This window comes from Carassius auratus, unplaced genomic scaffold (genome assembly GCF_003368295.1).
Source record: "Carassius auratus strain Wakin unplaced genomic scaffold, ASM336829v1 scaf_tig00215912, whole genome shotgun sequence".
NCBI classification, from domain to species: Eukaryota; Metazoa; Chordata; class Actinopteri; order Cypriniformes; family Cyprinidae; genus Carassius; species Carassius auratus.
The window spans coordinates 1,702,048-1,728,422 of NW_020528306.1; the positions used below are offsets into that span (position 1 = coordinate 1,702,048).

Consider the following 26,375-nt stretch of genomic DNA (forward strand, 5'->3'; position numbering starts at 1 on the left):
CTTGATGTCTTGATAAATCTGTCATATATTTTATTATTTAATGTCCTGTTTTAATCTGAAATACGTAACATTACAGAATAAATAAGGCCTAAATATATGAAAATTCTCCAAATTACAGCAAGTTTATTCACAGGTTTAGGATGTCTAAACTTCATAACCACCAGTGCAAACCAAGTGTAACCAAACCAATGAATGCATTAATCCCCTCTGCTGCTATCTGGAATGAAACTGATGTGCTCACAACACAAAGGAGCTAAAGATAACAGGACACGGTCAAAAATGTAGCATATTGCATTGAGGACTTGGTGACAGATGAACCAGGAAGTACTCACTGTTGAGTCTGCTGACAGGAATGGAGTCTGTCCTGTCATGGAGCCACTCAGGAGGGTGCGGGCGAATGCTGGCCTGGGATGCAGCGTAAGCCACTGGGTCGTTGCTCACCCAGGCAGTTAAATAAATGTAAAAGGCATTTGGGTTGATGATTCCATCGGCGCTCACCAAACGCTGCCTAGTTAGCTGGTGATAAAAAGAAAATGGAGAATTAGAAACTGCTCAAACAATACGGCTCGTTTGCTAAAATGAATAAGTATGTACACCAATGTTTATACACTATATAAGTGAGTATTGTGAATGCCCACTAGCACTGCAGTAATGTCTCAATGCTTCACTTCTTGCCAAGCACTTAGCTAGCTGCCTCCTGTGAAGGCAAAGTCGTTACGGCATCACACTCAATGCCATACATGCTCCTCAAGAAAATAAATCTGGTCTCCCAGTCAGGAGTTGAGGGTCACTGTGTGTGTGTGTGTGTTTGGGGTGGGGTGAGGGGTAGAAATGAGAGTGAGTGAGAGAAAAATAGCTTGAGTTAGTGTAACAATAAAAAAATTGGCCAGAGTCCCTGAGCGCGTCTGTGTGCAGTTAACCTTGCTGTTAACACTGGAGGAAATGCCACCCAGCAAATGGAGGCGAGCTATAAAAATAACACAACATCTGTACAAATGTTGCAAACACTCGCTTCTCCAGACCCCTACAGATACCCACAATGCCCGGCGCCACATACGGCTTCTGCCATTAAGGCAATATAGGGTTTTAGATAGTAAAATGACTTGAAATAACACAATATCCAAAGATCCTGAACTATGAACTATAAAACCATGTACTGGTTTTCATTGTAACCATAAAACAATATCAGAAAATTATAAGATGTTAAACTATTGCTTTTCAATAAAAAAAGAAAAGATAAATACATAAAATTAGTAGATAAGGACAAAAAACAAGACATTTAACTTTATAATAAAAAATAAAAATAGATGTTTAACTGTATTCGTTTTCTATGTAATATATTTCAATAATAATAAATAATTATTTTATTGTCAGATGTGGGGAAAAAATGAAAGTCCTCCAAAGCCGTATGACTTTGATGGTGACCAGAATGAGAGCGGCAGCATGTGATTCCCGTCTCTGTATCCAGCGAGAGGGGACATGGCAGCAATTCCAAGAGAAGGGCATAAGCGAGAGACAGGAGAAAAAAAAAGAAGCGGACTTGGATTCCAAAGATCTGGATTGCATTAAGCAGCAGGATGCGCAACAACTGTATGTCTTCAAGCTGTCACGGGAAGCACACAGTGCGAAGCAGGCGGCCTCCTGGCTCACTGCCGCCCCTCTTCCCTCACAGGCAGAGGAAATGACATCACAGGGCCGCACACCAACACAGATCGGCTGGCTTTTCTTTTCCATTCTACTGGCAATGGTTCAGCACAATAATGACCACTTGAAAACAACAAAAATGCTAATAATTTCTGTCCTTATGTGTGCATTGCCAATTACCCGGAAAGACGACACACTCTCAAACACACGCAATCTCTCACAGCCGTCTGCTCCACTCCTCCTCACCCTCCAGCACCTCTGGCATGTGGTATGCTTTATATTTTTCGTATTTTTGCTCTCCTCTTGCCTGACATTTCATGCTGAGTAGCAACTGGAAACTGTTAATGTGTTAACCTGTTGAGGTTTCGTCAGTGTGACGTGTGTCTGTGTGTGTGTGTGTGTGTGTGTGCAGGGGTTTCTTCTTGACAAGACCCCTCTGTACAAGTCCTGAAAAAGTTGTATATGCTGAGCTTTAGGCCTGCAGCAAGAAAGTGGAACAAATGGTTTAAATGCAGACTTAATTGCTTTTTCAGAAGCAAGTTGCGGCCCCATTGAGAGCTTTAAATTCCTGTGCTTGGTAAAGCAATCATAGAGAGAAAGAGAGAGAGAGAGAGAGAGAGAGAATGAGGACAGACATAGATGGACATTATAACATGGTTATAAACCCTGACACCGATGCTAAAGACATATTTACCCAAGCACCCTTCAGTCATCGCCACACACAACCAGAGATTGCCATAAACTTGTTGATCATGTATGTGAACCACGGAGGAACAGCAAAGGTCAGGATCTATTATTATTATCATTATCAAAATAATATCCAAATTAATATAACATTAATAAATAAATACTAATGTAATAATATCTCACACTCATAATTTAGTCATTATTATTAGTAGTAGAATCAAAAATAAATTATAATATAAAAATGACAATAACTTAAAAAAAAATCTTAATAAATATTAATGAAATATTACACAATAATAATTAAGAAGCCATTATTGTTATTATTATCATCAACAATTATATAATAGATATAAAAATAACATTCTTTTTAAAGATTTTGTGTCAAAAAATGTTTATGTAGCATTACTGGGTGAAAATATTCAGTAACAGAATATACAGTTGTGCAGTCGTGGCCTCATGGTTAGAGAGTAGGACTTGTAACCCAAAGGTCGCAGGTTCGAGTCTCAGGTAGGTAGGGGAGTGAATAAACAGCGCTCTCTTCCACCCTCAATACAACGATTGAGGTGAGAACCTTTTGGCCGCAACAAAAATGACTGCCCACTGCTCCAGGTGTGTGTGTGTGCACTTGGATGGGTTAAATGCAGAGCACAGATTCCGAGTATGGGACACCATACTTCGCCAAGACACTTTCACAGATTCGATCTATAAAAACTGGAGTTGCATTGAAATATATGTGATCCTACTCATGTCTAGTTGGTTTCTTACCATGTTCATGTTGACTGGCTTTTCTCTGCGGCCGGTCTGCACCAGGAGTTTGTAGGCCAGGATGCCATCATCAGAGCCATTCCTGTAGTTCCCCTGAGTGATCCTACCAGTCTGCCAATCCTTATCGAAGGCCTCCTGCAGACCTGTCCAGAAACACAAATTATTTTGAGGATCTTGTTCAGTATATACATAAACCATGTTAACTTCTCCTCTCAGTCCTTGCTCAGCTCCACCTCTCTCCCCTCAACACCAGTGGTCCGATTCTTTCACATTGCTCTCTCTCTCCCTCTTCCTCACTGTCTGTGACCAATTTGTCGAGCCATTTCAAACCACAATATTAAAGACAGCTCTCCACCCTCTCTGGAGCAGCCTTTACTGAAGCCTTTACGCACAGACATACACAAAGTGAACGCACACATAGATTTGCTGCCCCTGCACTGAAAAATAAAACATGTGGTCCACTGAGAGTGCTGAAAAGATTAAATAAAGAAAGTGATTGGAAAACACCAATGATGTTTGAGGTTCTGGTTGGCTGAGCTGAAAGCGACAAAGCAAGTCTGTACATGCCACCCAAACTCCATCTGGACAGAAGCCGTTTGGAGACAAGGAATGCCTTTTTAAAAGAGGAGCTGTGAGAGAGAAAGTGGGCAAAACAAGGTTTGCTTTTGAATATGGCCCGTCTGGGATTAGATACGGCATTCTGAAAGAAGCCTCTGTCGAGGAGGCCACAAGGGAAAAGATGTTGCAGGGACATGCCCTGTATCTCCAAATCTTGTTTTTGTTGTTTTTTCCACTCTCACCAAAACTGTATTTCTTTTGTCCCCAGACTGTTTCGGTCTTTCTTTTTTCCATATTTTCACTCTCTGTTTTTAATCTCTCCATTTAAGACTCACTCTCGGCTCCTAATCCGTTTTAAGACATTAAATGTGTTACAGATTTGGAGGTTTAGAAGCGTGAGTGATGTTTGTGAGAAACAGATGATCTGATGGTGGTAAAATTGAGGTAAAACTTGTCTCCAACAAAGCAAGGCACTGTCTGGAAATCAAAACAGTCTGTAAAAATGAAGCATTTTGTACAACTCAATGCTTTTGGATAAAATGTTATTATGTATTGGCAAAAGAGCTATTGGGATTTTTGTAGCTGTTTTTAAAATAAGACACTTATTCTTTTTAATTTATTGAACTTTCTTTTGATTTATTTGATCAAATATACAGTAAAAACCATAATATAGTGAAACATTATTAGAATTTACAATGTTTTTTTATTTTAATACATATTAAAATGTAGTTTATTCCTGTGATGGCAAAGTTGAATAGTTAATTAATTATTATTATTTTTTTCATTCTACATTTGGCGTGATAGTCTTGTGGGCAGCACGTTGACATATAGCACTATTGTGCTTCAGGTGTCCCAGCTTGTGGACCAAAATAGGAGCTACAATCAATATGACCAGACCTTCTGCAGTTTAGTTAAAGGCTTGGCCCTTGGGTTTGTCCTCCACCAATTGGTCTGGACTGATTGATTGAACATCTGAGCGTATTACCTTGCAGCCAGTCTCTGAAGTAATGCAGCCACATGTGTGGGAGCTGGCCGTTGTCCTCCCGCAGGACGTACTTCACAGTGCTGAAGCGTTGGTGCAGCTCATAGAGCTGAGGCTGGATCTGTGCATAGTCAGCTTTCTGGGTCACCACGTACATGTTGTAGAAGGAAAAGTAGCGGAATTGGGCACGGATGAAGTCGTATTCGCCCGTCTCTCGTGGCACAATGTCAGTCAGCTCTAAACCATCCCGGACACATGTTGTGCCATACAGACTGACCCCAAGCAGTGCCAAAAAGAGAAAAATCACCACCACCTGATAGAAACACACACAAAAAGACAGATATGAGTCAGGGTTTGGCTACATCTGAAGTTACTGCTGCTTTAGCATCTTATGACAAAGTTCTGCCCTGTTTGAGGTGTTTGTGGTTTTCCGAAGGCTTTGACTCACAAAATGACACAGCTCAAAAGGATACACTGGTGCTCATTAACTGCCAGAAGATTAGCTCATCACTGGAATACGAAATCCCACTTCCAATTGCACAATGTGTAAAGTTGCAAAACAAAATTTTATCCTCACCTTTGTTGTAGGCTGCAGCAAAAATGGCGCATAGTGCTTCTCAGCAAACGATGCAAATGTCCATCGTGAGCATGGCGGCTCCAGACAGCGTAAACTCGACTCCCCGAATTGAGATAGCAAGTCTCGTGTGGAGCTTGCACCGTCGGGACTCTGGTTTGATGCGGTATCAGAAGTCAGTCCTGGCCCTGCACTGCTGCTGCTGTTGTGGTTATTGTTGTTGTTGTGGTTGGGGTTGGGGTTGGGATTGGGATTGGGGGCGTAGGGTTGAACGGAGATATGAGAACGGGGCTCGGCCGTGGTGTAGTAGGCCTGTGTTCTGGGGTCGTACTCTGTGCGCAGCTGTACGGTGGACTGCATGGTGATTTGGGTGTGCTGGGCAAAGCTGCGGCTGCTGTAGGAGGGTGGAGGGCTGTAGCGACTGGATTTAGCAGAGGAGTCAGCGTACGCCGCCTGCGGCTCCAATTGGATTACCCGGTTAGCGCAAGGACTAAAGGAAAGAAAGAGAAAGAGCATTTCAGTAAAACAAAAGCACCATGTAACAGTCGATTATGTGTGGAATTACCTGCAATATCAATTTATAATCGCAACAACACAGGAAATGATCCAGAGGAGCTGGAAAAAGTTGGTATGTATAGGCGACTATTTACCACAAAAGATGTAAAAATAAATAAATAATGATATGCGAGATGTAGGCGAGATGGTCAGTTGTGAGCCGTCCCAATTTGCCTAGTTACTTTATGCACAAAAAAGATGAACTTGCTATGTGAAGAAATTAGATACTTCTGAGTGTCAAAGAAGTTTATGTATGTTTTGGGACATACTATAACGTCATAATTTTGTCTTCAACAGTTAACATGCATTCTGTTGTCGTAAACTAGCCTGTCAGTCATTTTGTCATTTACACTGCATATTTCAGTTTATTTATGAAGAAGCAGCACAATGACTGCCAGTCGTGGGTCATTCTTACAATGAACTCTCCTCACGTGTTTGCATAATAAAGCATTTCAAAGTTTATGGACTAATGTATCTTTATAAAAGTACAATGTTGTTGCAGATGAAATCTCATTATATCAGATTACGTTCTGGTTCTTAATAGTTCCTTTTATTCCTGTCTGAATTCTTGGCCAGCATTAGATGCAGATGCAGCATTAAAAAAATTAATCCAGCATACTGGACAAGGATTATTTTACCCCTCATTTGCATGTGCCATGCATTTTTATTATTATCATATTATCATGCTCTTAGCTTAGCAACATACTAACATCAGCCTCTACTGAAATCATGTGAAAGTTGAGTTTCCTGTGCGGGGCGCCGTATGCGGCTCTAAGTCAGTGACGGTTAGCATGCTTCCTAGGTTTTGTAACAGAGCTAGTCTCTTTTCCATGATTTTTAACTGGATGGAGAGTTAGTGAGTGAGTTTGTGAACGTCCGTTAGATGTGGCAACTCGTTACTCTTGAGCGCTCATGCAAATGAGTGTAAATACAACCGCAATCAGCTTTCCAGTCGAGAGCAGTTACAGCTGAGAAGCGAGTGAGCGTCAGTGACTAGAAAGCAAACGTTTCAACCATGGTGAAAGTTTAGGCTTCAGGTTTAATTTCCTGCAAGAGTTTGGGGGTATGACTAAGAAGGTAAAGTATGTGCCTATAGCCCACTTGCTTTCTATTGCTCTCTCTCATCAGACACCAAGAATGTTGCAGCAAGCGGGAGAGGCAACAGCATGTCTTATTTGAGGGCCCGGGGCCTCAGACAGAGATAAACATCAACACACACACATATGCACATAAAGTATAGATGTTTGGGCAGGTTGATTCTTAATTGAGATGTTTATACTGCACTCAGTATCATAACAGGCTGTTGTATATATGATCTGAATTAATTTGTTTGGAAAGATCACAAAATCATATCTCACCCTGACCTCAGAGAAAGATGGATACTTGTATGGCAGTGGGAGTGTGTACAGTACACTGTGTAAGTAGCACAACTACTATTTTAATATTGATAATATAAAGAAATGTTTCTTGCGCAGCAAATCAGCAAATTAGACTTCTGATTTCTAGATTTCTGAAGGATCATGTGACTCTGAGGACTGGAGTAATGGCTGCTGAAAATTCAGCTGTGCATCACAGGAATACATTAAAACAAAACATCTATTTTAAATAGTACTAATATTTCACAATATTATTGTTTTACTATTATTATTCTACTATTATTCTTTTCATAAATATTTAAAAATCGTAACTTTTGAACTTAACTTTTGAACAGTAGTGTTTGTATTATTAATGTGTTTTTTTTACAATACTTAAGGGACAAAAACATCCCCATAAGGACATTTGAGGACTTCAATGTAAAAATGGTTAATAAGTTAATTAAATCATGCTTTTCTTCAAAAAAATTCCCAAATTTGTACCAGAAATGTTCCACCCCTTTGCAACATATTTATGATACATCTTCTTTTAGCCAGTTAAATGTGTGCTACCTGACAAAGCAGCAGAAAATGTCGAAGCGGCGGTCCTCACGGCGGTACAGATCCATGCTGAGGATGGCAGGAAAGATGAGCAGCACCATAGCGAAGTTAAAAACCACGACCACTGCCGCCTGAGAGAGAAAATGAAGATGTCAAGCACATATTCACACACATACATTGACAACCACACATCTGCAGAAGGTCTATGCCAAAACCGCAATGATCCCAACAAATTCAATTTTAGACCATTATCTTCTTCAGAAGAGACGAATGACAAACAAATAAAAAACACAACTCTTGCCATTCCAAAATTAAACTTGGGCTCATCCACTTTAGGTGAAGCCCACCTAAATGTCCAAATGTTAATCACATTGATATCAAATTCATAATTCAATCCACACCCTTACATATGAAAAACTGGGGGGAAAAAAATAAATGTTTAGAGTTCAGCTAGATTCTGTTCAGCTAGCTCTCTTGACCTTGGGAAACAGCCACTTTCTTTCAGAGCCTATATATCACAAGCTCACTAAAAAGACTTCACCGAGCCAAAAGCTGCTAAATAGTGTGGAGAAAGAAAACGAGTGATTTGAAACATTTCACTCTGATTTATTTGGTTTAAGCTTGCAGAATATCTAATGTTAGAAGAGTAACTGGAAAAAAAGTTATGTGACGATGAAAGCCAGAAACTGAGGAAGACAGAGGGAGAGGGCAGATTGGAGCATGCCTGCCCTAGTTAGGGTGTATTTTTTATGGGTGGTGGTTTGAACAATGTCAGACTGCCAGACCACCCAGAGAGCAGCTCAACCTGACAGAGCCGAGACACAATGAGAGACACTCATGTATAGAAAGCAACTCCAAAAAGTATTTAGACACTTTGTCCACACTAAAAAAGTGTGAATGTCACTGCATTAGACAGCACAATATCAAATCTTTCAACCCATGAGAGGAACAGAGAGAAAACATATGAGAGAATGTGCGTGAGTGACTCTGTACAGTGAGATCTGTTAGGCCTGACATGTGCGCCCGCTTTTAAGCTGCCAAAAAAAAGATAAAGAGACTGAAAGAGAGGAAGGTGCCAAAAACAGTGCTAAATAGAGACAGAAGAATCTAAACACAATCTGAACCATAACAGGATTAAAACGGAGAAATAGCACCAACCTGAAATAGTAATCACAACCTAGGGCTGGGCGATATATCTAACGATATCTAGTCCGAAAATCTGGTAAGTGATTACCGCTAAATCACCATCACCTGCTTTCAAATGGAGCGGCATTTAATAGACAGAGCCGTAGATCACTGACAAGCTATGCAATATCGCGTTTGTTATCGCCTTTGATGAATACGCAATATGAACGCAATATTGCGTAGCTTGTCAGTGATCTATGGCTCTGTCTATTAAATGCCGCTCCATTTGAAAGCAGGTGATGGCAATTTAGCGGTTATCACAGAACCAGATTTTCTGACTAGATATATCGCCCAGCCCTATCACAACCCATTTACTTCTGTAATGTAAATTAAAAATAAATAAATAAAAATGTAATGTTATCGAAGTGGGTAATTTACTATATTTAAATCAAGACAAACTTTTTTTTCTTTGGGAATAATGAGCACCAATTATGTTACACTGCAATTTAAAAATGATATGTTACACCACCGTTACACAGTTTTTTTTTAAGGATTATTTGATGAATAGCAATTTTAAAAGAACAGCATTTCTTTGAAATTGAATATATATGTAACACAATAAATGTCTTCCATGTCAATTTAATGCATCCTTGAATGAATTCAAGTATTCTTTTATTTAAAACAATCTTAATGTCCCCAAACTTTTGAAAGTTAGAATAAATGAGTAAGTTTGACTATTTATTTTGTCCTGCAACTTTAATATTTGAGGTACTTTAAATAGCAGGCAATGTCATTTTTAAGCATTTTCCTCAAATTGGAGAGGCTGAGGCAAAAATAATTGACAAAAGCTTAAGTAAACATCTTTGGACCCAAATGTTAAAGTAAACACAATTGTACACAACAGCTGGAGTAAACACATTTGGACACTAAAGCTGAAAACAGACACTGTTATAGCAAAAAATAACACAGTTTACAAAAGTAGTATCTCTTCGCTGTGTGTGTGTGTGCATGTGTTCTCAGCGGTTTTGAAGATGAGTGTTTTCAGGCACTATTGAACAGGTGCCAGTTGGAGTGCGCTGCGGCGAAAAACAGCGAGTGTGTCTGACAGATGTGTGTGAGACATCAATCCACACATCCTAATACTAGATCTACAACGCTGTACAAGTGCATGTTTAGGCGTGAGCCACATCTTGCGTGTGGTCGGCAGGCTCATCCCGCACATCATTTTTCTGAAAATATGCAATCATCAAACAGACACAAACACTATACACTTGCAGTTCTGCTTTTAGGATCAAAGCGTCCTGCAAAAGTGGAGGTATCTGTAGGTTTAAGCTGAGATTTGAGTGAACGTGTTTGTTGAACAGAACAAGGCATCAGTGTGTAAATCTCTGCGTCTGCCTCCGTGCAGCTGTGCAGGTTATGTGGATGATGGCGAGGTTTCTTTACCTAAAGTTCAAGGATTTAGCAGTCTAAGTGCTGAGTGTGTGTGTGTGTGTGTGTTTCATGTGAGGGTGATTAGGCTTCAGATATCTAATGGTGAAAAGAGTTACTTTTTTTTTTTGTTGTTGTAGAAAATCATCCATGCCTTTACAATGAAGGGGAAACGGAGTTCTTAATCTTCACAAAGTTTGTGAAAGAACCAGAAGTGTCCTAGCTTTTTACTATTTTTAATGATGACTGAAACCTTGTATTAGAGGCACTTCCTGAGTTTATTGATATCTTATGATACATCACTTGTTGTATTCCTCAACTGTAAGTCGGTTTACTTAAAAGGCAAATTAATAAATGTATTTGTAAAAGTAGTCCATATGACTCAATATTCTATTATCTAAGGTCTTCTGCAGGCTTGCAATAGATTTGTGAGAGCAAAGACAAAAATGTAAAGTATTTATTGACTAGAACTCTCCATTTATCTCCATACATAACTAGTGAATTTCATTTATTTGAGTCACTAAAAAAAAGACCAAACTAAACTTATGTCCAACAGAAGAAAAAGTCACAAAGGTTTGAAACAACATGAGAATGAATGATGACAGAATTTTAATTCAGCTCTCCCTGTAACCTGATTGAAGTCTGGAATAGGTTGCGGACAGATCTCTTGCTTAGGCTCTTTCCTCTGTCACTTCCACAGCCTTGCAGTCATAAATAAACCGCAGATGTGTGGAACAACAACAACCCATACAACCCACCCCCACTCCCAGATTGAGTTACATGCCCACAATCTGCACATTTAGGGGGCCATACCACTAACCACATGCCAAAGTGGGGGTTATGGGCCACGCCAGCTTGTTCAACCTGTCACATGCTCAGTTTGATGAATGAAATCAATAAAAGTCATGTGTACAAATCTGGAGTCAATGAAGGTATGGAACACGCACGCACAAAGAACAAAGAAAGAGCTGGTACGGGCATGGGAAATTTCAGCAAACATCCATTAGTAATACAAACAAGCACACAATTGCTACAGAGAAGCAATCTGAACTGCATTCCTGTTCAAGAATATGAAAACGAAACACACAAACCTGTAAGGAGAAAGCTCGGAGTGCTGGGATTGGAATAAGAGCAGCCATGAAAAATGCCGTCACATTACTGATGGAAGTCAAAGCTACACTAGCCCCAGTCCTCTTCAAACATTCACCAGTGCGGTCCTGAAGAAGAAGAAAAAAACACCACAATGTCATCAAATCAACAGCAAGAATATTATTCTTACCACCAGAGTTTACTTATAATGTTAGTGAAGGATTCTTGCACCAAACAGATTAGCTTTTCAAGTCCATTTTCCACCTTCTCTCAGACTCTTAAAGAAGTAAACTGGTTGTTTTTGCTATTGCTATTGTACATGCATGACTCTGGTATGATTGGCTAACCTGTTCACATGTGAAGTGAGTAGCAATGTTCACTACTAGGGATAAGCATTTGTCATTTTTTCCTTTGAGTACTGGAAAGCTCAGCAGAACGATTAATTGTTTACCTTTTTATGTTCAGTGTTACTCATTCAAAACTATGATATAAAACACACACCTAATCTTTTTCATCTGAATGTGGTGCTTTGTACCACTATATTCTTATCTCAATCGCACTTGCAGTTTTTGGAGAACAATAATAATTGAGTGACTGGAAATGATGATAAACAATTATTCATTTATAGTTAATACAAATTTTTTATTTTGTTATTACCAAATACTGGGTAGGTGTAGTTCTAACAGTTTTAAGTGTAAGACAAAATCCAATTTATAAAAAAATCGATTTTCCCTCTCAGCAGGCCTAGATTACTTCTGTCAATAATTACTCAGGCTTTCAGTAGAACAGAAAATTAATCTGACAAAAATGATTTCAATCACTGCCAGACACATTACACCTTTTGTGAAGGTGTAACTTGCGTTTAAGCTCACTGATGTTTTCATGGAAGAGAGCTGGTAATCACACAGCCAGCCATGACAACTTAATGAGCTCAACTTCTGATGAAAAGCTTTCCTTTCTCGCCCCGCTATAATGTGGATTTTTAGAGAGAGGAAAAACACACACACAAAAAGAGATTCATTTCCCTCCCTTCTCCTTATCCCTCACTCACACAGAAATATTTTCCATCAAAGGCAGGATACATCCTTTTAAACAAAGCAGCCCGGGGTGCAGAAACACGATTGGCTCGCTGTCTTGTTAGGATAAACTCTCTCTCCTCATTTCAAAGCCATTCAGGGTTCAAGACGCATGAGAAAACAGTTCCAAACCCCACCTCCATAGACACAGAGGTAGAGAGGAGGAGAAGGAATGAGAAGGAATGAGAGAGGGACGTGCAGGACCACACACACACAGAGAGCTTTAAGACAAGAGGGCTCTGCGCTCTCTCTCCCTCCTCCGTCAGGGGAACTGTTTACTTTCCACACAAAAGTGTCGCTGCACGCTGTGCAATCTCACATAAACACAAGCAAATACATGCCTGAACTCAGCCCGTCTGTATAAGAGTCATCTAAATCACCTCTCACACACGACCACACGTAAACGCACGCGAAAGCTAAACAAAGATACCCTTGACAGACGTATCAACGGAAACGTATACACATGAGATCTCGCAAGTAAAACTAACAACTCAAAAGTGTTTCACAATTTATAATGTTGCCCATATTTCAACAGTGAGGAAGACACTTGAAAAGAACTTTGATTTCAAACTCTGAATTGTATATATTTGAACTAAAAAAGACTAAACAGTCAGTAATAAAATAAGGATAGATAAAGCAATGGCACAAATGAATATAATAACAAGATGCAACTAAAGTTAACTGTGCTTGAAGTTTTTCAGGTAGGTATAACAGTAATATTCAGGTAAAGAAATTGAATAATCTATTTAACTTTAAAATAACACTGGTTAGTCTTCAATGTACGAATTATCATTAATGACAGACGGCAGCAGGTTTATTTAGGTTGCTGTCTCTTTAAGACCTCATGCATGGATCTGTAACACATAGGTTTGGTTTCTCAACTGTTTACATTAATTTAATAGCCTGTATACTGAAAATGTTTGGTATAAATAAACTGCTTACATGAATACTCATCAAGGCGGACATTGTGACATCATTTTGTATGTATTTGGCCTTTTATGAGCAATAAAGTGCAACACAACTCCATGCGGTAGTCGAGCACTCACAAATACGGCTCTATGTGCGCATTCTTTAGATGTGAGCTCAAAGAAAGAAGTCTCACAGAGAATGCACAAGTCCTGAATTGAGCATCTGTAAATTTGTCCCAAGTGTCTATACTGTAAGTATACTATGTTATTTATTTGTTAATTTCAAGTGTGTCATAGGAAACAATGGTTCTAACCTGGTACCATATCTAAAATCAAAACAAAACAAAGGTACTACTATGGTACATTTTATCATCTGTTTTATTTAGAAACGTCTTGAGTCACGCATCATACAGTGGCTCTCAGCAGATCAAAGTATGCCAGTGTTTTGAAGTTACATCACAGGCCGGGGCAGGTACACACACATTCCTTTATGTAAGTGATAAGATGAGGGTATGCATTGATATACCCCCTTCCTCCTGATAACATGTTAGCTCCCTCATTTCTGAACGGACTGCCTTGTCTCGACACTATCTTTGGATGTGTAGTCACATTTGCGTTTCTGAGGCTTTGTGGTGGGAGAAAACGCTTGTTTTTTTTTTTTTGTGTGTTTCCCTGCTTTTCAGGATGTTCGGGATGGGATAACACACCTCAAATGGAATCCTCTTGTTCTGGCCAGTCTCACTGAAAGCGTGAGCCAGGAGAAAGACATCGTCCACCCCTACGCCAAGGGCTAGGAACGGCAACACCTTTAAGCACATGTAAACAGAAGAGCACGTTACGCATGAATGATGCTACAGTACCGATGGTTTGTTCATATGCGTGTGATGTACCTGTGTGGTAGCGGCGTTAAAGGAGATGCCTAAAAGCGAGCAGAGTCCCAGTCCAGCGGCGACAGAAAGAGTGACCAGCAACACTCCGGCCAGCCCGACCGCCCCCTGAGACTTGGCGCAGTCCCACCGCAGCATGGTCAGACACGCATAGGCAAGCTGCACACAGATAACATAGCTATAGCGTTAATCTGACATTATCACGTTACCGCAGGGCTGTTCTCATAAGTGCGGTCACAGCACAGCAGGGTCAGGCATGCACTGGCAGGCTGCATGTAACACAACACTAAAGGCCTATACAAACCAAGTCTGAATTTTCAGCACGAAAAACACGATTTTAAAATGAAAAACATCTATCCCTACGAACACAATATATCGTACTGCAGTGATCAGTCGATTGTCTGATTCTGGGACTAGGTCAATTGTTGTTACATTTTATGGTCCTACAAGCCTTTTTGACTTGACAGAAAATTCTAACTTGCAACACTCACATTAACAGAACAACACGTAACCGTAATGTAAATCACAGCTTTGACCAGCTGATTTATCAGTCGCAAAGGTCCAAGGCGCATCTGACCCCAATGGGACAGATTTCTTGAGGCCGTTTACGTAAAAAAATAACTACATGGAGGTGCAACAGAATGAATTTAAAGCTCTCCAGACACATTTATTTTAATGCATTGATTAACAAAACAATGCATGTGTAAAATTTTATTTTAACTGTAGTTTGTTATTTGATACTGAATTTAAAGTGAATTTAGTTTAAATTGACTAAATTGCAGCTTCATTGCAAATGTGTACAAGGACAATAGAAGAAACTGAGAAATTACATATAAAGAGGTACTTAAGCCCTACCTTAGTGGGTAAAAACCACTTAAGTTTAACTAGCGAAATTTAATAAGATCAATTTCAATTTAAACAATAATACATTAGCATTTAATTGCAATTGCAAGCGGTTTTTTTCAGTAATAAGAACTCTTTTTTAAAAGTACGCTACAGTGCACTTCTATTCAAAAGGAACTGTGTCTTAAAAACAACGGCTGTGGTGGTCAACTAAAAACCGATAGAATGGACAAGTAAGTCTGTCTGAATGTGAATGACTAAAGCAGCGTAGGTTGAAAGGGTATGAAACTAATAAGTGAAATTTAACTTTTACAAAATGTTCTTACCATCCAAGCAATCTAATAGATAAAATATAAGCATGCTAAATAAAGGGACATTTCATCCAGTCGTCATTCCCTCACCCACAGGTTGTTCCAAATTCACATCAATGGCTACCATAAACTGTTTGGTTTTCAACATTCTTCGAAATATCTTGTGTTCAACAGAAGAAAGAGACTCATTCAGGTTTGGATCTGCTTGTGGGTGAGTACACGACGACAGAATTTTTATTTTTGGGTTGAACAACCTCTGTGGGTTTCTCTGTGTTACTTTGTCGTGACCGTTTTGGTGTGAATGGACGTTAACATAATGTTAATGAAATTATCCATATTTCATAGATTCATAAATATTCCTTATAAGGTAAAAAGAGTAAAGCACAGTATAGTTAATGAGGCTGTGCTTTAACATGAAAAAAAAAAAAAAATAGCTGGAGATGTAGGAGTTAGTTTACCATTAGGAGGTAGCCACTGGCGATACGGATCACACTGACTTCAGAGAAGGACTTAAGGATGTCTTCCAGGGTGGTGGTGGTGAACGTGAGAACTTTCTGAGACGAATTTACTGACACACTCTGCTGGACAGCCTGAGGACAAACAGGACGGAAGAAAGAAAGTGAAAAATGTTGTTTAGCATTAAATCATTTACACCATTTCTATCATCTTCTAACTGCTCATCTCTTCTTTGTTGTGTATTTTTGCTCATGGCAATGAAACAAATTAGATAACGTGGAAATCACAGTCCCACAAATGTTTCAGCAGCCCTAAAACCCCACACACACTCACATCCACAAACGCACACGTTCAGCCCTGCACACACACACACCAGAAGGAAACCCTATGCCAAGCGGAGGTCAGGGCTGACAAAACAGAGACCAGATGATGTCACACACAAGCCACCAATGGGACGGCAGCTGTGAAAGCGATTGTGTACGGAGCGGGTTAATGTGTTCCAGACGGTCCTGTCAAACAGGCACGCACACACACACACACAGATGCCACACACACGCTAATACACACACACAAGTGCTGGGGCCACCACACCAAGATGGGCTGATTCTACAATGGACACCCACACTAGAAAAAACAAGCTGTGCTGTAAATACTGCCACTGAGGAATAAATGAGCAAATCTGTTATTAAAGAATGCTAAAATGATTTTGCTAACACTTCAGAAAAAGGTTAAATGTGTAAACATTACTTAATGCATTAGGTACCATAACAATGAATAATACTATCTAACATTTATTAACTTTGCATAATGGCATACATGTATACATATAAGTTAAGTTGTATAAAATCACATTTATTATGCGAACATGTGAATTAACAAATAGTACAATTATAAATTAACAACTAACCAGAGTTAATAAATGTTTTAATATTTTCATGTTAATTTACTAAATTAAAGATTACCAAATAAAGTTTACTGTGAATATACTATTAATAATTTAAATGTGTTAATAGTACATTAATGTTAATTTAGACATCTTAAAATGTTATACATAAAATAAAAACATTAACATTATGCACCCTTAATGAATGCTTTAAAAATATTGTTAATATAACACCTATTGCATTAACTAATGTTAACAAATTAAACTATTAGTTTAACTATTAAACTATTATTCATTTGTTCATTCATGTTCGTTCATAATGCATTCATTAATGTTAATTCATACAACTTGTTATATGTAGCTATAATAATAATGAACATAGAATGCTTTTAAAATGTTGTTCATTAGTCAGCTCATGACGCCTCAATGTAAAGTGTTACCCTTATTACAAACAGAAAAATATGAATGCAATGCATTTGTTTGCAACAGGACTGAACTACTTCCAAAAGTCATTCTTTCGATGCAACAACGTAACGCATCTAATACACGTGAAGGGTTTAGCACATACATTTCTACACTGTCCTATCGTAACCTTTCCTGACCTTGCAGATGTGCCCCATTTTCCAAGCTCACACTTAACCTGAGCGTTTAAAGTATGAAGAAGTGAAAAAAGGGAAGTCAATGCCTTTGAAGGACTGCACTTAAACAGCTGGGTCCTAACCTCAAGAGACACAGCCCCTTTGGAATGCATGTATTACTTATGACTCAAGATGAATGCCTTCACACTGCATGTACAGTATTGTTCAAAATAATAGCAGTACAATGTGACTAACCAGAATAATCAAGGTTTTTAGTATATTTTTTATTGCTACGTGGCAAACAAGTTACCAGTAGGTTCAGTAGATTGTCAGAAAACAAACAAGACCCAGCATTCATGATATGCACGCTCTTAAGGCTGTGCAATTGGGCAATTAGTTGAAAGGGGTGTGTTCAAAAAAATAGCAGTGTCTACCTTTGACTGTACAAACTCAAAACTATTTTGTACAAACATTTTTTTTTTCTGGGATTTAGCAATCCTGTGAATCACTAAACTAATATTTAGTTGTATGACCACAGTTTTTTAAAACTGCTTGACATCTGTGTGGCATGGAGTCAACCAACTTGTGGCACCTCTCAGCTGTTATTCCACTCCATGATTCTTTAACAACATTCCACAATTCATTCACATTTCTTGGTTTTGCTTCAGAAACAGCATTTTTGATATCACCCCACAAGTTCTCAATTGGATTAAGGTCTGGAGATTGGGCTGGCCACTCCATAACATTAATTTTGTTGGTTTGGAACCAAGACTTTGCCCGTTTACTAGTGTGTTTTGGGTCATTGTCTTGTTGAAACAACCATTTCAAGGGCATGTCCTCTTCAGCATAGGGCAACATGACCTCTTCAAGTATTTTAACATATGCAAACTGATCCATGATCCCTGGTATGCGATAAATAGGCCCAACACCATAGTAGGAGAAACATGCCCATATCATGATGCTTGCACCTCCATGCTTCACTGTCTTCACTGTGTACTGTGGCTTGAATTCAGAGTTTGGGGGTCGTCTCACAAACTGCCTGTGGCCCTTGGACCCAAAAAGAACAATTTTACTCTCATCAGTCCACAAAATGTTCCTCCATTTCTCTTTAGGCCAGTTGATGTGTTCTTTGGCAAATTGTAACCTCTTCTGCACATGCCTTTTTTTTAACAGAGGGACTTTGCGGGGGATTCTTGAAAATAGATTAGCTTCACACAGACGTCTTCTAACTGTCACAGTACTTACAGGTAACTCCAGACTGTCTTTGATCATCCTGGAGGTGATCATCGGCTGAGCCTTTGCCATTCTGGTTATTCTTCTATCCATTTTGATGGTTGTCTTCCGTTTTCTTCCACGTCTCTCTGGTTTTGCTCTCCATTTTAAGGCATTGGAGATCATTTTAGCTGAACAGCCTATCATTTTTTGCACCTCTTTATAGGTTTTCCCCTCTCTAATCAACTTTTTAATCAAAGTACGCTGTTCTTCTGAACAATGTCTTGAACGACCCATTTTCCTCAGCTTTCAAATGCATGTTCAACAAGTGTTGGCTTCATCCTTAAATAGGGGCCACCTGATTCACACCTGTTTCTTCACAAAATTGATGACCTCAGTGATTGAATGCCACACTGCTATTTTTTTGAACACACCCCTTTCAACTAATTGCCCAATTGCACAGCCTTAAGAGCGTGCATATCATGAATGCTGGGTCTTGTTTGTTTTCTGACAATCTACTGAACCTACTGGTAACTTGTTTGCCACGTAGCAATAAAAAAATATACGAAAAACCTTGATTATTCTGGTTAGTCACATTGTACTGCTATTATTTTGAACAAGACTGTATGTGAGTGTATGTTCCAGGAAACACAACGTTGGGCTGGAGGAATGAATTGGGCCTCCTAAATGGTTCCTAACAAGATCCAGTTTTAAGCAAAGTAAACCTCATGCAATAATGAATTACTACAAATACTACATCAGAAACAATCACTGTAAATATCTCCACTAAAGTAGACTGCAGTCTAGACGTTCACAGAGCACCTGTGAGATTTACCTCAGAGTATCTCCTCTGCCAGGCCTTTAGTATGGCAGCTGCTTTGTCCTCGTTCCAGCTGATGTGCGAGACCTCCTCGTAGTCCTTCAAGTGCTCGTACATCTGCTTTGGGGTCATGAGCTGGAATATGGTCTGAAGGGCCTGTGCACTGCGAGGAAGAGTAGAGTGAAAAGGTGAACTGGACATACAATATAAACTGACCAAGTGTTTCAATGCTGAATAGATGTGAGATTGGAACAAATGTGTTCCAATATTGTTCCAGTATTGAAGAGTATGCCAAAAGACCCCAGATGGTCTACTATTTCTGGTAGAAATTTTATGACATGGTTAAATGTAGATGACACTGTTTATGACACTGTAAATGTTTGCAGTTGTAGGCAACAGTCTGAATCAGTCTGAATCAACTTAATTGACCCAAGACTCTTTACTCTGAATCATTTTAATCATGAACTGAATCAACTCATATCCTCAGTGAATCAACTCGTTATGTAAGTCTCAAAACATGCCATTGTATACTTTTTGAAAGCAATATTAAAATGCTAATCTTTCAGGTTTAGTATTTTTAAATGGTTTAGCAGCTGAATTTGTTATTATAAATATTTTTTAATAAAAAAAAAAAAAAATGCTGTAATAAAAAAAAATGTCTTGACAATATCTGTCACTACTTGGGGATAAAAACTTTAAAAGCGAACCACTAACATGCTGAAAAACAGCGGCCTGTCACTCTGCTCCACAGATGAGTTAAAACAGCCCCAACTGTAGAGTACAGACTCCCTCAAGTGGACTTGTCAACCTACTATTGTTCAATGAACACTTCTTGAAAGAAAAACCCTTGAATTTCTCTTTTCAGAAAACCATGGTTATCAGAGAGAAAAGATTCATAGAAATCACAGTGGATGATTCCAAAGCCACTAGTATAACATTTTCCGCCACCACCACTGTTGTGTATTAACATTTCTGGGATGCATGACAATATTCTTTCATAATGAGGATCCTGAATTCTGTCTGCAGTCCCCACTCAAGCTTAAAGAGGTCTGGGGAAAGAAATGTTTCGCTCTTGGAGTTAAAGGTGTGGGAATGAATACTAATATGCAGTTTACTAATGATTACAATCTGCCAAGAAAGAAACAAAAAACAAGCCTCACACACTGTACATGTGAGTTCATACGAGAGAAGGAAAGACAAAGTGATCTTTTATCCACTGCCACGTAATGCCCAAAAATTGTCAAACTGCGACAAACTTAAAGACACTTCATTTTTTCCGTTCTCTCTCTTCTATGGTTTTCCCAATAATTTATTCCCTTTGCAAAGTTGTCTCTTACCTCAGAAGTCTGCCGCTGTCGTTCTTCTTGGTCCCACCTACGATAAGCTCCTCCTGCCATTTCATGTACTTTTTGGAAAGCCCATAGCAGCCACCAGTCAGAACACGAGCCACGTCCAAAGGCTTAAGAATATGATAGATCATAAATCTGAGACACGCTCAAATAGCAAAACAACACTGCTTTAATTAGTGAATCTTTGTCTGTAGCCTTAGACTGGGAAAACAGAAAACAGATACCAAACACAAAATAACAAATAATCACAAATGATTTTCAGTTGTTCTGTGTCATCCCTTGTATGTTGAACTCACCCGTGTCATGTTCTTGTTGGGAGCTGACAACGGGCAGTCGGGGTCCGAGGGATTCAGACAGGGGCGGTCCATATAGCCATTGCCAACATCTGCTTTGACCAGCATCTCTTCCCAGCTGTCCACCGGATACTTCAGCATCTTCAGCTCAGCAATGAATCCCATCGGATCAAAGTTGGTCCACTGCACTGGGTCTTTGCCACTGCGGGGAAAAAAAGAAACTATTTTTTTTGATGCGGACTTAGGGCTTTACAGAATCAAATACAATGGAATTGAATTGAAAGTGGGGTTATAGGCACATTAACTTCCATAGACCATTGCTAATGCAAACACTGAGTACTCTTACTTTTTCCAAAATGTCTTAGGATTGGTCCACTGTTGTAAAACTGACATTGATCTGCTACATTAAAACAAATTATTTAATGCGGTACTCACTGTGTTTGACCAAAAATACTGTAAAAGTAATATAATGAAATACTATTACAATTTAAAATAATTATTTTCTATTTTAATATATTTTAAGATGGAATTTATTGCTGTGATGGCAAAGCTGAATTTTCAGCATCATTACTTCAGTCTTCAGCGTCACATGATCCTTCAGAAATCATTGCTCAACAACTGCAGAAAACCATTTCTTACTATTATCAATGTTGAAAACCGTTGTGCTGCTTAATATTTCTGCAGAAATTGTAAAACTATTTTCAGGCTTCAAAAGAACAGCATGTATTTGAAATCAAATAAGGCTTTTGGAACATTATAAATCTTGTTCTTGTACATTCTGATCAATTTTAGAAGTCCTTGCTGAATAGAAGCATTAAATTCTTTCAATAAGTAAAATCCGACTGACCCTAAAGTTCTTTGAACGATAGTGCATGTTTAACCATGAAGGAGAAGCACGGACTGAGCACTGCTTATGAGATGTTGCATGTGCTTAAAGTGGTTCGGCATAACAATCCGGGAGCGGATCAAGGGTGACTGGATGGAATTCCCAAGGCTTGCACGTCACAGCGGTGGCAGCACAAATCTAGCTGGGATTGGATTTCAGCCTGCCTCCATAATAACAGCTTTGAGAAAATGGAATCAATCCACTCATCTGATCTTCATCCCCTCTAATTATACTGCCGTGTCGGGTGATCCCACTCAGGGCCTGGCATCTCCCCACAACTAACAGCCCAGCGCAGCAGTTTCACAAACCACCCATACTTTACTTGCCATGTTGTCTCAGTTGGATTTTTCAGCACCCTCTTTCTCTTGCTGCATCTTTATATGGTCTCCCGTCTCGCCCATACGTTTGACTCTATCCTCAAACAGCCTTCCTCGGACCGAGTTCACCCTCCAACTTTCTATCCACTTCCACAGCTCCTCTGTCAAACCCTCTCCATCTTTCCGTCCCTGCCCCATCTTTCTCTCATTTCTCCCTCGGTCTATCATTCTTTCTTTTTTTCTGTATGTGTTTTCTTCTGCTCACGCTTCTCTCTTTCTCTTTGGGCAGGCCTGCAGCGGTTCAGACCACATTGTATGTGCCTAACCAGGCTTGAGTCATTATTCCAAGTCCCCCAACCAGAACACAGTAAAATCCTTATTTACCATCCATGAAGGAGGGAAAGAGCGGGTGGGGAGGAGGGCAGAAAAACTTTTGCAGACTTGCTGGTTGTCTACTGAGTGTAACTGTTGCAATGAGACATTAGCAGCAGAAGTGGAACAATTGTGTGAGGTTTTGAGCGGTTCAGCATCACAATGAAGGCCTTCAGAAAATACCATAGGAGACTGTGGAACACCACTTTGCACAGTATTTAATCATGATTAATAAAACTTTTTATATACATATATATTTACATGTATGTATGTATAATTTAATAATAAATTATCCTTCCTGCACTTTATGGACTTAATCTTACATGCATAGATAGTCTAAGTGGTTTTTAATTTTTTTTTTTTTTTGGTTTCTGTTTAACTCGTAGTTAATATTTCACTTGCTGAGTTACACTGATTATTTGAATTTCACCATACAGAGACTAAAATTGGTTTAAATCAGATTAAAAATCTTGCCTGATTTTATCCGTAAAATGGTCATTTATTCAATAAACACAGTAAATTAGTCTTTTCACCACCTCTCTTGGTTGGAAGGAAAAACGTTAAATTTATTTTGCTTGTTTATTGGTTTTCAACATGGCTCTATTCACAGGAAGGACATGTCAGTGAAGTATTTAGTGTATGAAAATGGCCTTTCTGGCAAATCAACTTTGATGACAAGAGCCAGCTGGGACAGGATCAAACATTACAGGCTCCAAGCAAATACAGAAAGGTGTGTGTAACTTACGGGAGGTAGACTGTTCCTGAATGTAGCTTAGCACCTTCCCAGAAGCAGTCTAGAGGAGTGATGATCAGACATGGGTGCAGTTTCTCTATAATCTGAAAAGTTAAATGCTCTATTATTGTAACAAGCCCTTAGAGGCCCTCCTCTGAATTTTCTATTAAACGTCAATGTTTAAAAAGATATTGTAACCATTCTCACATACCTGGTCCACAAAATTGGTTTCTGTAACAAATTCCCCTGATTTGTAGCATAAATGTTCCAAGTTCCATTGCCTGAAAACACAACAGTGGAAATTAGTTGAACTATAATCTTGTGAACTACCATTAAAGCAGAAAACGTTAAGGAAATAGTGACCAGTTACAGGATTTAAAATACATACTTTCCCAAATTTTAACCTATAATTATGGTTGATAAAAAAAGTCCAATTACATGTTACATGTCAAATACCCAAAGAGAAATAACTGTTCAGAAGCTGTTGTGCCGTTACCTGTTGTACATGTAAATTTGCACTCTGCTGGCCTTTATTGCAGAGTCGAGGTGCTGCTTCAGCGCCTCTACAGTCAGAATGTTAGCACCTTCCTGTCGTGGCATCTGTATCATGAGCTGAGGCCTAAACATGGACTCCTCTCCGATCTTCTGCCGCGTGTATTTGAGTTCCTGATTCACCCTGCCGCCCACTGTGAAACGGAGAAGAAAAGTGATGGAGAAGACTTTCAGATGATTCTCTATAACCTTTTAGTATTTTTATTTAGAAGCAGATTTAAGAGGTAACAGGAAATAATAATATGGAGAAAAGAGGGATTAAATGCAACATTAGGCCTAAATGTTGCTTCAAACTCCACAGTAAGGGTTAGTTCACCCAAAAATCTAAATTATCTCATTAATAACTCACCCTCATGTTGTTTCAAACCCGTGAGACCTCCGTTTATCTTCAGAACACAGTTTAAGATATTTTAGATTTATTCCGAGAGCTTTCTGTCCCTGCATTAAAGCTGTGTGTACGGTATACTGTCCATGTCCAGAAAGGTAAGAAAAACATCTTCAAAGTAGTCCATGTCACATAGTAGGGTAAGTTAGATTTTGTTGAAGCATCGAAAATACATTTTGGTCCAAAAATAGCAAAAACTACGACATTATTCAGCATTGTCTTCTCTTCCGGTATGTTGTGAGATTTCAAAACACTGCAGTTTAGTGATATCTGGTTCGCGAACGAATCATTCGATGTAACCGGATCTTCTTGAACCAGTTCACCAAATCCAACTGAATCGTTTGAAATGGTTCGCGTCTCCAATAAGCATAAATCCACAAATTACTTAAACTGTTAACTATTTTTTAATGTGGCTGACACTCCCTCTAAGTTAAAACAAACCAATATCCCGGAGTAATTCATTTACTCAAACAGTACACTGACTGAACTGCTGTGAAGAGAGAACTGAACATGAACACCGAGCCGAGATTGACTCGTTCTCTAGTCAAGAACCGTTTCTGTCAGACGCATCCGATTCGAGAACAGAGGAGCTGATGATACTGCACATGTGTGATTCAGCGTGTAGCAGACTGACACACAGAGCATCTGTACCGAACAGTTTTTTTTGGCTGATTGATTCTTAACTGATTCTGTGCTAATGTTATGTGCCCAGGTAAACCAAAGTCTTGAATCAAGGGAAATCATCACCAATGATGCCATTACGTTGAGCGCAAAAGAACCGGAACTGTCCGAAAGAACTACTGGTGATCCGAAAACCAATGCAACCGGTTCTTGACTCAAGAACGAGTCAATCTTTGACAATGCGGAATAAAGTCATAGTTTTTGCTATTTTTGGACCAAAATGTATTTGCGATGCTTCAAAAAAATTCTAACTGACCCTCTGATGTCACATGGACTACTTTGAAGATGTTTTTCTTACCTTTCTGGACATGGACAGTAGACCGTACACACAGCTTCAATGGAGGGACTGAGAGCTCTCGGACTAAATCTAAAATATCTTAAACTGTGTTCCAAAGATAAACGGAGGTCTTACGGGTTTGGAATGACATGAGGGTGAGTCATTAAAGACATAATTTAGATTTTTGGGTGAACTAACCCTTTAATGTGTTGTAGGGGTGTGCGATATGACAATTTTTAATCGTGGACTTGTTATTTATATTTTAATTAGATAAGTTATATTCATTCAGTTTGATGTTTATAATACAATTAAGTTAGACTTTTTAAAATCAAATTTAAATGTATTTTATTAAAACTGAATTATATTAGACATACACTTAAAAAACATGTAGACTTAATTTGGCAAAACATTCATAAAAGTGATTCAATTCATTAAAAGAATCGACTAGTAAGAGTCATTTGTTTTTCAACCCAGATGACACTAATTGTAAAGTATGTTTTTTTTTTTTTGCATGCAAAGACATTTTCTCTGTATTATTTCACAGTAAACTGTATTTTTAGCTTATCACATTCAATTCATCAAGCTACAACTCACATGTGGTGAGGAATAATGATTGCATAATTCATTTATTTGCTTGTTAACATAAATAAGCAGTTGAAAAACCCTCAAGAAACCAAGAAGCATGATAAAAAGTCAGTCAGAATTCTTCAGTGACAGGCGGTCATAACTTTCACTGTCGTCACACAGGGTCAAGCACAGACTCATCATAATCAATCATATCCTCCAGCCTTGATGAAAGGAAACGCTAACACATGTACAGGCTCCCGTATGTCCTGTTAACTTGACTCCAAACTGCCTTTCAGTACACCCTTTAACACCTGCAGTCTTCTTCACAGCCTTCAAATCCAGGCTTTAGAGTTATGAGTGTGCACAGAAGTACGTCTGTAAGCATACACGTGTGTGTGAGAGCTTGGCTGCTTTATTGAGCTGGTGCAGAAGAGTCATTGTGTGGCACACATAAGCTCTGCACAAGAACAGCGACAAAAGCAGCCTTTCAAAGCGGCCTGTTGAACACCGTCCAAGTCTGACTCTCAAAGCTGTCGATTCTTCACGCGCTCTCTACCTGACCTCCGAGAATAGAAGACTTCTCCGTTTCCAGGATCAAGCACCCTAGAGAAGCAGGTAACATGGTTCACAAGGACTTCACAGTTTTTCTGAACCAGGTAATTAATA

The 26,375-nt window shown here is 39.0% G+C and overlaps 1 protein-coding gene across 1 annotated transcript in view; it reads right to left on the reverse strand.

Moving 5' to 3' along the window:
- The window catches only part of LOC113096379 (protein patched homolog 1-like), a 54,643-nt gene that overhangs the window by 11,392 nt on the left and 16,876 nt on the right, over window positions 1–26,375 (reverse strand). Inside the window, exons 3-17 of the mRNA XM_026261759.1 lie at window positions 23,744–23,933; window positions 23,459–23,528; window positions 23,260–23,351; window positions 20,943–21,141; window positions 20,635–20,756; window positions 19,313–19,460; window positions 15,807–15,938; window positions 14,198–14,353; window positions 14,015–14,113; window positions 11,326–11,451; window positions 7,691–7,809; window positions 5,214–5,700; window positions 4,640–4,949; window positions 3,097–3,239; window positions 333–516 (exon numbers count right to left, since the gene is read on the reverse strand). Of these exons, the coding sequence (XP_026117544.1) occupies window positions 333–516; window positions 3,097–3,239; window positions 4,640–4,949; window positions 5,214–5,700; window positions 7,691–7,809; window positions 11,326–11,451; window positions 14,015–14,113; window positions 14,198–14,353; window positions 15,807–15,938; window positions 19,313–19,460; window positions 20,635–20,756; window positions 20,943–21,141; window positions 23,260–23,351; window positions 23,459–23,528; window positions 23,744–23,933 (2,577 nt within the window). The remainder of the gene's footprint in view (window positions 1–332; window positions 517–3,096; window positions 3,240–4,639; window positions 4,950–5,213; window positions 5,701–7,690; window positions 7,810–11,325; window positions 11,452–14,014; window positions 14,114–14,197; window positions 14,354–15,806; window positions 15,939–19,312; window positions 19,461–20,634; window positions 20,757–20,942; window positions 21,142–23,259; window positions 23,352–23,458; window positions 23,529–23,743; window positions 23,934–26,375) is intronic.